The 13,173-nt window shown below is 44.0% G+C and overlaps 3 protein-coding genes across 6 annotated transcripts in view; 1 reads left to right on the top strand and 2 right to left on the bottom strand.

The window, feature by feature from the left end:
* The window catches only part of LOC125428628 (zinc finger protein 271-like), a 52,010-nt gene extending 45,850 nt beyond the window's left edge, over positions 1-6,160 (top strand). For 2 of the 4 annotated variants that reach the window (XM_048489070.1, XM_048489069.1), the window contains exons 3-4: positions 737-863; positions 2,026-6,160. In XM_048489070.1, coding sequence (XP_048345027.1) covers positions 737-863; positions 2,026-3,311 — 1,413 coding nt within the window. In that variant the 3' untranslated portion in view covers positions 3,312-6,160. The remainder of the gene's footprint in view (positions 1-736; positions 864-2,025) is intronic. The other 2 variants (XM_048489071.1, XM_048489072.1) reach the window with 2 other exon arrangements.
* Positions 1-13,173, bottom strand: part of LOC125428885 (zinc finger protein 271-like) — a 1,035,007-nt gene that overhangs the window by 102,653 nt on the left and 919,181 nt on the right. The gene's annotated exons all lie outside the window — the stretch shown is intronic.
* The window catches only part of LOC125428904 (zinc finger protein 271-like), a 28,237-nt gene continuing 25,464 nt past the window's right edge, over positions 10,401-13,173 (bottom strand). Inside the window, exon 5 of the mRNA XM_048489612.1 lies at positions 10,401-11,668. Coding sequence (XP_048345569.1) covers positions 10,678-11,668 — 991 coding nt within the window. The 3' untranslated portion in view covers positions 10,401-10,677. The remainder of the gene's footprint in view (positions 11,669-13,173) is intronic.

The raw sequence follows: 13,173 nt of genomic DNA, 5'->3' as shown, positions 1-13,173 counted from the left end.
CACAAAGGAAGACTCTAGAGGAAGGCAATGGCAAACCACCTCTGTTTCTCACTTGCCTTGAAAGCCCTTTTCTCGGGTTGCCATAAGTCAGCTGTGACTTCATGGGACTTGACAGACACATGCATGCACGCAGCGTATTACCGCATGCATACCTGCATGCCCTTGCCTTGCATGCCGCACGCCGCATGCACGCCTTTAGGGATACAAAAGAGCCAGTGCCAGTTGGTACAAGAGGTTAAGTTCAACTGATTTACAGTCTGCCTTGGTATCAACCATGTTCATCAGCAGACTAGCATTGTTTAGGAAGGGACCATGGCCCAGTAATAGAACATTTACGTGGTACACAAAAGGTTCCAGGTTCAATCCCCACCATCTCCAGTTAAATGGACCAGGCAGAGTAGACAATACTGACCTTGATGGACTAATGGTCTGATTCATTTTATGGCGGCTTCATTCGGTGCAGAAGGTCCCAGTTCAGTCTCCATTGATGGCAAGGGAAGTCCTCAAAGACACCACTGAGGTCTGCACGAACTCAAGTAACTTTCCAATGTTCTGCTGATAAGTATGACCACCATCTGCAAGGAGTCTGTGGCCACGAGACTTTACTCACTGTCTGTGGTAAATCCATTGCCATTGTTTCCAACTGCTGTAATTATTTTTAATAGTCCAGTACCTGTGAACTAAACATTTCAAGCTTCTCTTTATGTCTTGAATCACATCCCCATCTCTATTTCAGATGTCATGGCCTTTAGAAGATGTAGCTATTAGTTCCCCAAAGTCTGAGCAAGATCCGTCAGAGGCAACGAACGTGCAGCTCTCTGCAGAGGCAGAGGAAGAGAGTGACAGAGACAGCCACTTTCTGGGTAAGTTAGCCAGGGATTTTGGAAGGTTTCTGTGGTGGGTCCTACCTGGGGTTTGTGTCTTTCCCAGCTGCCTGAAATTCAGAGACGGATTCCAGATGGGCCAAAAACAGTGGTGTGAAAACAGTGTGAACAGTTTTACACCGTTTTAAACCATTTTACACCGTTTTCACCCCGCTGTTTTTGGTCCATGCAGAATCCGCTTAAGACTGTTCAGCAGCTGCAATCCTTGGAATCTCTGGGAGGCTTTGCTGATCACCATCCCCTTGTGTAAAACTTTCTGGATAACTTTGTTTCTTGAGAAAGATGCTTTTAATTAAAGCTGCTCAGTTTACTGAGCTGATCAGTTACAGTGCAGTCTTAAGCAGGTCTATTCAGAATCCAGCTCAAGTCTATTTAGTAGGGTTTACACCTAGGTAAGTGTTCTGTGATCATACTGTTGGAAGAATGGCTCTGCTGCTGTTTCTCTACAGAAGTATACCGTGTTTGGACAAACATTTTTTTCTTACCCATCAAGGCTAGCCTCTGTTAACAATAATGAATTGATCCAATCCACTTTCACAGTTCTTTAAGCTCATTATGACCTTGTTGTCTTTTGACAAAAAGTTCTGTAACATATTCCTTTGAATGAAGGAATATTTCCTTTTGTTTGCCCTCAGTCATCTGACTAGCAACTTCATTGGGTGCTTCTGAATTCTAATGTGAGAGGGAGGAAAAAATGGCTGTATCCACTTTCTTTCCAACTTGTACAGTTATATAAACTTCTGTCATGTACCTCCAAGTTGTCTTTCAATTTAAAAAGCCCTAAAAGTGTATTGTTAAAGCCTTTCACAGTCAGAATCAACTGGCTGTTGTGGGTTTTCTGGGCTGTGTTTCTGTGGTCTGGTAGTTTTTGCTCCTAATGTTTCACCTGCATCTATGGCTGGCATCTGCAGAGGCATGTCATGGTAAAGTGTGTTTTTCTCCATGGCACACATCTTACTGTGACATACCTTTGAAATGCCAATCATAGATGTGGGTGAAATGTTAGTAGCAAAAACTACCAGACTACAGTCAGACAGCCTGGAAAAACCATAAAAGCTTTTGAAAAGAATGCCATCATCTTAGCATCACCACAGAGAATCTCCCTTTCTTGTGTTCCTCAGTGATTCTTCATTTCTTTTAGCAGGCAATGGCCAAGTATATAAAGATGACGAGAACTTCCCTTTTGAAAGACACCCACAAGTAGGCATCAGTGGGCTGTCCTTGGCAAGATTCAACAGGAAATTTTTCCAGGTCTGTGAACTGGAAGAGATGCCTGGAAGTCAGCAGAGGCAAGAGAACTGCCAAGAAAACCAGACAGCCAAGCAAGCTTTCCTTTGCGGCGAAAGTGACCAAGCCTTACCAGAGAGTACCTTCCAGGAAGGGAGCCATAAGGCAAAAAGAAAACGGGCCAGCCCCAATTGGGGATCAGTCTTACGGCGGAGCTTTGATTTTCCAAGGAATCAGAAAATGCAGAAATTGTATACGTGCACATATTGTGGGAAAATCTCTAACAACAGTGCACACATGATAATACACGAGAGGACACATACTGGTGAGAAACCATATAAATGCTCCGAGTGTGGGAAGTGCTTTAGTACAAACTGTAACCTCATGAAGCACACGAGAGTCCACACAGGTGAGAAGCCGTATAAATGCTTGGATTGTGGGAGGAGTTTCAGTGACAAAGCCTCCCTTATTGTACATGAAAGAACCCATACTGGTGAGAAACCTTATGAGTGCCAAGAGTGTGGGAAAAGCTTCACCTCAAGTTCCAACCTCATAACACACAAAAGGGTCCACACGGGTGAGAAACCTTACAAATGCTCTGAGTGCGGGCAAAGCTTTGTTCACAGGCCACAGCTTGTCATACATATCCGGACACACACTGGGGAGAAGCCATACGAATGTCTAGAGTGTGGCAAAAGCTTCAATCAGAAAGCTGATCTCATTATTCATGGGAGGACCCATACAGGAGAAAAGCCATATGAATGTGCCGAGTGTGGGAAGAGCTTCATTTCCAGCTCGTATCTTAGGAAACATGAAAGGCTGCACATGGGAAAGAAAACTCAAGCTGGGGAAGAATCCCACAAATGTACGTACTGCTGGAAAAGCTTCATCAGCCGATCCAAACTTCTCATCCACGAGCGAACACACACAGGAGAGAAGCCGTTTGAGTGTGGTGAGTGCAGGAAAAGCTTCAGCACAAGTTCCAACCTTGTCAATCACAAAAGGGTGCATACAGGAGAGAAACCCTACCAGTGTTTAGACTGTGGACAGAAGTTCAGCACTAACTCGAACCTCGTCAATCATAGGAGGGTGCACACAGGAGAGAAACCGTACGAATGCTCTGATTGTGGTCAAAGCTTTGGTCATAAAGCGTCTCTTAGAAGGCACAAGAGAATTCATACAAGAGAGACAGCCACTTGAGTGCTTGCTCTGGAAAAGGTGTTCATTCTAATTCTCATCATAAATCAGAGGCATACAGTCTTCAGTTTGAGGCTGCCTGATACAGCTCCAGATGTCTCTTTTATGGAAGAACAAAATACAGACCAGGATTGGGACAGAGACCCTTATATGTTTTATTCACAGGACTTCATTAGAAGAACAAAAGTGATGCTGTTTCTTAAAAAGCACATGTATCCCAGAATTTCACAAAAATGAGTTATTTTTCCCAAATTAGACATCAGTTTGCTCATGAGTCATAAAACGTTTACTGATCTGTAGATTGTAAAATGTACAAACTTGCAAGATTTCATGCAGATCCAGATTCCTGCATTCAGGATTCCTACTGAGTAGCACGTTCTCCCTGACCTGTCATGGGCTACCTGTTATATTGAGCAAAGGGGTCATACTGGCAACAGGTCATTGATCAATATATGATGGGGTGGCTTCCATCTTGTGGGACTGGCTGGGGTTTTTTTCCCATAGAATCTCATGGCCTGTTAGTGTATGCTCAGTATACAAAGAGGAGATTTCATACTCAGGATTTCTTAACAATTAAGGCAGAATAGATCTCGGGATTGCATCACCAAAATAATTTACTTGACTGTATAGCACCCTTCTTTAAATATTACACTATATGCTGTCATATCCAGAATGAGTTCCATGGTGCTGTCCCACCCCACCCCTTTTTTCTCTCATACTCTCATACACCCCTCCCCATGATATTTCACTCTCTGGCTGCATGACCTTCAGCTGTCCTTAGCTCAGCTGGTCCCTGAAGCGATTGTCCTTTCTTCCCTTGCTGCCTATTATGTTTGGAACCAACTCCTAACATATCCATGTGACATTCATGTCTCTCTCTCTCTCTCTCTCTCTCTCTCTCTCTCTTTCAGTCTCCCCCCCATTTCAAATCCTTCTACAAAACCTACTGTACCCATGAAGACTTTCACACAAACCCAAATCTTTACTTTCAGCTGATCCTGAGCCTGTGGAATCAAAGAAATACAGGTCCTTCTCATTTACACTTGCCTCAGTCTACAGACCACCACAACCCTTCCTTTGCCAAATTTTAGGGTGTAAGCATCTTAGGGCAGGGACCCGTTGTTTCTCTACAGCAATGTCCCCGACTTTTCAAGCCTCTGACCACCTGTGGAATTTTGACACAAAGTGTTGGACACAACCACAAAATGGTTGCTTCAGGAGGTTGGGCTGACCACAGATTAGACAAAATAAGGGTTTAAAAATTTACTAGGAGAGAGCAATTAAAACCAATTTTGGGGTGTCCGCTGCCACTGAAACACCATTATTTTAATCTGCACCACCAATCCTTAATAATCAGTCAGAAGCCCCTCTGGACATCAGCCCCACCAGGCCCCACACACTTTTTAAAAACACTTGGACTTGGTGGGCACTAAGGAAGGAGTCAGTGGGCACCACCTTCCTCCACACAGCATTGATAGTCCTATCTAAATAGTAATAATAGATGGCGATTGATAAGTGATCTTGAATATGTATTTTAAGAACATTAAAAAACCCTGACTGGGTTAGGCCAAGATCTATCTCATCCATCAAGAACTACAACACAAAACCATACAAGACAGTCCTCTGGAAGCTACCAACAAGTCATCCATCTGTGATTTACAGAACATTTTCTGCCTACCCTCCTTATAAAATAAAGTACAACAGAAGCATCATCTATACATGCAGCCAGATTTGGTGGTAGACTCCTGAGACGTTGGAAGGGGCTCTATTCTGTCAGAATGCAGAAGACGGATACTTTTTTCAAGTACCCTTTTGTGGGAAAGAAACCCACCAGTGAAAAACTAGCACTTCACAGAGAAAGCCCAGATTACACCCTGCAGATACTCTCATTTTAGCATTCCTCACAAGATGGTTGTGGGAATAAACTGGAGAAAGCCTGCTTCCCTAAGATAAGTTTTTATCCCACATTTTTTTTCTGTGGAGCTCTTCGTGACCTTCATGGTTCTTCCATCTCAATTTTATTCTCACAATTATTCTGTCAGGTCAGGTTGAGAGAGATTAGCTCAAGGTCATCCAGCAAGCTTCCATGGCAGAGTGGGGATTTGACCCACTACATCTCCTTTCCTAATTGGATAGTCTAACTGCCTGGTCATATTGGCCCTTCTTCTCCCTGGAAAGCAGAGTAGACTGCACAGAATGATAGGGACCAAAGGCGGACTCCTCTGATGGAGCCCCTGCCTCATGAACAGAGGGTCCCTGGTTCAAACCCTAACAGGTGTTGATAATGAACATGGAGAACCACTGCTGGTCAGAGGAACAAGCTTTGTGTTTTGTTTTGGGAGACACTGTAACTTAGACATAGGTCCCTCCCTTCATGTGCAGAAGATCACAGATTCAACCCTTGGCACTGGAAAATACCATTTTCAGCCTGAGACCAGCCCTTGCAGACAGTCCTAACATAAAACGAGTCTGTGACTGTGTTTCAGGCAGCCTCATATGTTTCTCCCTCAAGAAAGGGATGGAAATAGTACACACTGGGCCTCCATATTTGCGTCCCTCAACCTGGAGTGTCTGTGTTACACTGGGCACCTCTTGGTGAGCATGTGACCCCAATCACCCTTGGATCTGAAGGTTGGTATCTACAGGCCAAAATTACCAGACTGAATTCTAAAGATGAAGATGGTCACGGCGTTCCCTCTTCATGCCATGTGGGTCTTCCCTTGCCTAGGTCAAGGGAATAGTAGTGTGCACTTGATCATGTTAATTTTAGTTTTGTCTTTTGTTATCTGAGTTTGATGGTTCATTGGCTGTATTTTACTTTAGGGTTGTGGAATAAACTTCGTTGAGTTTCACTGGTGTCACTGAGTGGCAACAAACAATGGGAGAAAAACAGCCAGAAGTGTGGTGGGAAATGTTTTTTTTTAATTTGAGCTGCAAATCTACTGAGAGATGGATGACTGCTCCTTGTAGGTTAAGATGGAAAAAATGCAGATCAATTTAGCTCTCTCTTTGCCATCAAGTCACACCTGACTTATGGCAGCTCCGGCGTTGTTTTCAAGGCAAGAGATGTTCAGCGGTGCTTTGCCATTGGCCTCCTCTGTGTCACAATCCTGGTATTTCTTGGAGATCTCCCATCCAAATATTTACCAGGGCTGACTTGCTTAGCTTCTGAGATCTGACAGGATCAGACTAACTTGGGCTATCCAGGTCAGGGTAACTGGGAATATTGTTGTGGAATATTAAAATATGGTTTGTCACAGTTTCTCCCACCCTCCTTCCAAAGGATCTCAGGGTTGCTGTAAATGCTCATCCCTTGCCCATGTTATCCTCACAACAATCCTGTGTGGTAGGGTTAGGGTAGAAGGAGGTAGCTAGCCCAAAGTCACCCAATGATTAAATAAATCCAGGGTGGGGTAGTAACACATTCCTCTCCCTACTTGCCACCCTTTGGCATACTAGATTTTATATTAGTGAAACTTCAAGGTGTTAGATTCGTTGCCCACAATCACTCTTTGAGAGTTGGGCCTCACAGCCAACAGGAGAAATGATTGAGAAGGGCTCCTCAACATGGTGTCCACTGACACCTTACATAGCACTCACCAAGTGTTTTCACAAAGTGATGGGGGGGCCAGGTGGGGATGTTGTTCAGTGCAACTTCTGATTGGCCATTGAAGATGTGATTGGCTGTGCAAAATAAAATACTGTTCCTTTGGAGACCAAGCTCTTTGAGGAAAGGCTGTGGGGCTTGGGAATGTTCTGTCTAGAAAAGAGGAGGTTTGGGGGGGCATGATTGCTCTCCAAGTATTTGAACGGCTGTAACTTCGAGGAGGATGGGGAGCTGTTCCTGTTAGCAGCAGAGGATAGGACTTGCAATAAAGGGTGTGTTACAGACAGAAAGGTACCAGCTGCGCAGGAAGAAATTTTGTTTACAGTAAGTGTAGTTCAGCAGTGTAGTTCTTCTTCACCGCCCCACCCCCCCAAAACCAAACAGCAAAAATTCTTTACATATTAATTTATTTTTAAAAATACAATACAATCATGTGTGGCGATATGTATTATATAAAGAAACACGGAATAATCACAAAAGTGACTCAAACACAAAAAGAGAGAATAGTTGTTGTCAGGTGTTGGCGTATGCTGGCGTGTCGCCCAAAACAGAAATTTGAACCTGTAACAATCCTACTTTAGTCAGACACGCTAACCACACCAGTACAGGAAATGCTAGAGAGGTATTTAAGTGAAGCATCAACTTTCCACTGAAGTTTGTGAAAGGGAGCACAAGTTGGGGCAGAGAATTTCTAACTACATTATGAAGAGGAAAAGCTTTTATACTTGTTTCTGGGTTTGTATCCATCTAGCGAGTTAATTCTCATCCTGCCCTTCCTCCACAGGGCACAGGGTGAAAGTGGTTCTGGCTTTTTCCTCTGCATGTTTATTCACACACAGCCCTGTGCAGTAAATAAGGTTGACAGTGGGGGAGTGGCCCAAAGTCCCTCAGCCAGTGGCATACTGGGGGCAGGATTTGAATCTGAATCTCCCTTATCCTTGTCCAATATTCTAATGACCGTTACATCATAATGGCTCTTGTATAAATGTGCCCTAATGTGGGCAGAGAATTGGGATATGTGCTTAATTCTACCCACTGCCACCCCCTTCCCTCAAATCCCCCTTTCCTCTGTAGCTAAGATAGAAGAGTTTGTGTAATCAAAACTCTGGGGAGCTGCTGGCAGCCGGGAAGACTTGGAAATAGCTACCACATTCCCATAAAAGGGACAAGGATACCCAAGATGCTGATGGTTCTAACATCCTGGCTATCTCTTGCAGAAAAAGGGAACGATGAGGAATGGTTTTCCCCACACCAGTTAGACGCTTGTATCACCCGCCTGAGGGGGAAATACCCAGTTTCTCACCAGAAATGAAACCAACAAATTGACCAGCTAATTAGGTGATCTATTAATCATTTCCTTTCCTCTGAGTGTACAAAGTTGCCTTGTAACAGAACAGATAAGTGTTTGATTTTCCCCAGTGTTGTCTAGTCTGACTGGACAAAGGGCTCTGGGTATGACTGAAGTTGCCACCCTTCCTGTTTGTTCCTAGCATTTGGTATTCACAGGTACACTGCTTCTGCATTTGGAAGTTCCATTTGGCACTTAGGTAGGATTGCCAACTTTGGGTTGGAAATTCCTGGAGATTTGAGGTAGGGGAGTCAGGGGACGATGAGATATGAGGAGGAGAGGGACCTCAGTGGGATGTGATGCTATAAAGTCCACCCTCCAAAGCAGCCATTTTTCTCTAGGGGAACTGACAAGTTGTTTGGAAACAAGTTGTAATTCTGGGAGATCTCTAAGCTCCACCTGGCTCCTCCAGCCCTAATTCATGGCCATTAATACACTTATTCACCATGATTTTTTTTAAAGAAAAGGTTTCTAAACCAATGGACGTGTAGTCTGTCTGTGCTCCCTGATGGAAGTTACGCACATATACACATGACGCTATCTTATAAGGAATCAGACCCTTGGTCTGTCAAGGTGAGTAAATCTACTCCAGTGTTACTCAGTGACTCGGGGTCCACATCTTTGTTGACATACCACCTGTGGCTCTTCTGTGCATTGTTCTCCAAGGTGTCACCTGCCCCAAGTTCCAGGGAAGTGGACAAGGCCATCACCTTGTAGGGCTTGTAGCTGCCAGGTTGAAGCACTGGAACAGCTGAAGGACAGACAGGTAAGGTGAAAGCCACCCTGAGCTGCAACCCCTAGGCCAGAGATGGAAGGTCCCATTCTCTCCAGTATTCCCCACCCTTCTCCACAGCATCAAAGTTCAATCTTGACACTCAAGAAGACCTCCAGGAGTAATGCAAGCAGGCCACAGTGAAGAGAAAGCAAAACCACCATCAAAAGACCACCAATTTACGTCCCACCCCTTTTTGAGCATGAGTGTGTAAACGGTGGTACCTTTGGAGAGAAGTTGTCACCTCAACCACCTCACTCCCTTGAACTGAATTCACTGCTTCCTGTGATTTAGTCATGTAGTTTGCAAAAGGCTTCAGAAAGTGAAGCGTTATTGGAATAAAAAAGGAGCTCCTCACATCTTTTCCTCATCTCCCTGCCAGAAATCATTGCTGTAACATGGGGTCCCAGTATGGTGCCTGAGGGTGTCATGAAATCCGCTGACACCTTGACTGATGCTTTTAGAAAGTTGGTGGGGCTTTTTTTCCCAACAGGGCTTCTGACTGGCCCCTTCTGCGTATGCAGAATAATGTACTTTCAATCCAATTTCACAATTGTTTGCAAGTGGATTTTGCTATTCCACACTGTCAAATCCAGCTGCAAAATGCATTGAAAGTGGATTGAAAGTGCATTATCTTGCATGTGCAGAAGGGGCCATTGCCTTCCTCTGCATAGTAGAAGAAGAAGAAGAGTTTGGATTTATATCCCCCCTTTCTCTCCTGCAGGAGACTCAAAGGGGATTACAATCTCCTTGCCCTTCCCCCCTCGCAACAAACACCCTGTGAGGTAGGTGGGGCTGAGAGAGCTCCGTGAAGTTGTGACTAGCCCAAGGTCACCCAGCTGGTGTGTGTGGGAGTGTACAGGCTAATCTGAATTCCCCAGATAAGCCTCCACAGCTCAGGTGGCAGAGCTGGGAATCAAACCCGGTTCCTCCAGATTAGATACACGAGCTCTTAACCTCCTACACCACTACTGCTCCTCAACCTCCTACGCCACTGCTGCTCCTTAGTCTTAACCTCCTACGCCACTGCTGCTCCTCAGTAGCCTCAGTCTTCCTTGATAGTCTTCCATTCACGTACTCATAGTGCTTAGCTTCCAAGTTTGATAAGATTGAGCTAGTCTGGGCTATTAGGGCTGCTACGTGTCACCCTTACCCTTCTGGAATTGGTCTATGTGGTGTGTGGCATTTTTAAAGCTAGGATGTGGGGTTTTTAACAAAGTTTGAACATATAATCTACAACTGGTGTGCATATGCATACATTAAAATGCAATTTTTTTTCAATTTAGACACTTAAACTACCAGCAAATAATGGTGGCTTAAAACAAATAAGGAGAAATGGGTCTATTAAAAAAAGCTAAAAAGAAATTTTCAACATTTCTCAAATTAATTTTAGTAGCAATACATTCATCAATAAAATTGGGAAAATATTTCAAATCATACCACATTTTGTTAAAAATAGACTCTTAATATTTTATGCACCAGCCCAGCTCATTCCTGGTTTTTTTTATGTTCCATTCAGAGATCCAGAATTGCTTAATCAAGTGTTAAATCCATTCTGTGTAAATGTTTACAAAGCTTTCATGCTGTGGTGTTTCCAACATGATCATCCTGTAGTTTCTGGGTCCACACGTGAATTTTCTATTCATGAGAACAGAGGGATAAGTGGGCTTTTCCTCATACGCTTATACGGCTTCTCTCGTGTGTGCACTCTTTCATGTTTTCTGCAGTCCGAGCTAGATATGAAGGTTTTCTCACACTGGAAACACTCATAGGGTTTCTCCCCTGTGTGGGTTCTCATGTGTTTAGTAACGGAAGACCTGTGACTCAAGCTTTTGCCACACTCAGAGCATCTATATGGCTTCTCTCCAGTATGAGTTCTCTGATGTGTAATAAGGTTGGATTTCAGGTTGAAGCTTTGCCCACAGTCGGAGCACTTATATGGTTTCTCCCCTGTGTGAGTTCTCACATGTTTCGTAAGGGAGGACTTGTCACTAAAACTTTTTCGACAAATGGAACATTCATATGGTTTCTCACCAGTATGGATTCTCCGGTGTGTTATGAGGTTTGATTTCCAATTAAAACTCTGCCCACAATCTGAGCAGGTGTATGGTTTCTCTCCTGTGTGTAACCTTTTGTGGTTGATGAACTGATAGCTGGTGCTGAAGCTTTTCCTGCACTCAGAGCATTGATATGGCTTCAGGCCTGTGTGCTTTCTCTTGTGTATGACAAGATCTCCTTTCTGGGTAAAGCTCTTCCCACACTCTGAGCATTTGTGTGGCTTTTCCCCTGTATGGGTCCTCCTGTGTGTCAGGAGATGAGATGTCTGACTAAAGCTTTGACCACAGTCTAAACACTTGTACGGCTTTTCCCCTGTATGAATCCTCTGGTGTTTATCAAGGATTTTCCTTTGACTGAAACATTGTCCACACTCTGTGCAGGTGTATGGCTTTTCCCCTGTGTGGATCCTCACATGAGAAACCAGGTTACCTTTCTGGCAGAAGCTCTGCCCACATTCCAAGCACTGATACGGCTTCTCTCCAGTGTGTATTCTTTTATGTTTTGTGAGGTAAGAGGTTGTGTTGAAGCTCTTTCCGCACTCAGAGCATTCATATGGTTTCTCTCCAGTATGAGTTCTCTCATGTACAATAAGGTCTGCTTTCCTGTTGGCTATCTTCCCACAGAACCTGCATGTATATAGTTTATCCCCTTTTTGCACTTTCTGATTCTGAGGAAAGTCTTGGCTTTGACAGAAGGTCCTTCCATACTTTGAGCCCATCTGTTTTCCCTCAGGCCTCAAGAGTCCCTTTTGGAAAGTGCTTTGCTGTGCACTGTGTAAAAAGGAGTGCCCTTCTATAAACCATGGATCATATTTCTGGCAGTGTTCTGCCCTCTGTTGGTTCCCAGGCATCTCTTCCATGTCATGACCCTGGAAAGAAGTCCCTTCAGTTTGTTCCAAAGATACCCTGATTGTGTTAGCTTGCTTTTGTCTTTCCGGTAGAAAGGACTCCTTTTCACTCTCCCACCCTTGATCACCATCTGGTGGGGGAAAAAAAGAAGTAATCAGTGAGATAATTTATCCCCTGTACAGACAACCTCTCCAAAGGGAATAAAGCAAAATAACCAACTAATGTTAAAAAGATCTGTGTATAAGATACTGTGGCTAAGTGATAAAGCTCCTGATTTGCAAACAGAAGGCCCCAGGTTTGATCTCCAGCAACTTCTCCTCAAAGGATCTTGGGTTGAAAGACCCTACTCTGCAGGAGACCCAAGAGAGTTGCTGTTAATCTGAATGTCTGACACTGAATTAGATAGACCAATGATTTGAGGGCCAGACTACAAGTGACAACAGCCACAGGTCCTCATGGCAAGTCTGGCACTTGAAAAGGAGGGTGGGAACAAAAGATTCTGGGGCCATCTGCTGTGTGTCCAATAGGATTGGGGCCTAGCAACAATTTGAAAGAACTACATGTAACCCCCATGCCCAGAATGGGTTGGCCCAGAATGGGTTGACCCAGTAAGGGGTGGAGACTCGGAGCAGCAGAGAGGCTGAAAGAGCTCTTTTGCAGAAGAACAAGGCTACCAGACTCGGACCTTGATTTCTATAAGCCCTTAACACCTTGTTAAGGTAATTTCAATATTGTTGGGAACTACTGGGAAGGTAGTTGTTGTTTTGCTGTGTTGTAAATGTTGGAGTTTATTGTTTCAGGGATTCTTTTGTGGTTGTAATGGGTGAGAGTTCTCCTGGAGACCTTCATCATGTTGCAACCTGTTCATCAAGCCCTTGGAGTCTCCAGGAGCCAAACCACTTGCAAAGAAGATTTGGACTTGGCAATATCAGTAGACTGTAAATAGAAGGACTTGAAATGCAACCTGAACAGGACCTTGAATTGTAACGTTAAATGTTGATGTTTTAAAAGTGTTAATTGTACAGAAAAGTAAACCATTTTGTTGTTTAAAAATTGTTGTTGCAACTCATTCCAAGTACTGCCCCACAGAACCCACAAGCTGAGGTTACATACACATGCTTCTAAAATAGATGGACTTGTGGCTGCCGTTGTAGTTTGGCCCTCAGTCAATATATAATGTCATAACCTTCCTACTAAGCCCCCTAACATTCTAGTTAGACTCTACCTTGATT

Source organism: Sphaerodactylus townsendi, linkage group LG03 (assembly GCF_021028975.2).
Source record: "Sphaerodactylus townsendi isolate TG3544 linkage group LG03, MPM_Stown_v2.3, whole genome shotgun sequence".
NCBI lineage: Eukaryota > Metazoa > Chordata > Lepidosauria > Squamata > Sphaerodactylidae > Sphaerodactylus > Sphaerodactylus townsendi.
This window is presented reverse-complemented; position numbering and strand designations above follow the sequence as displayed.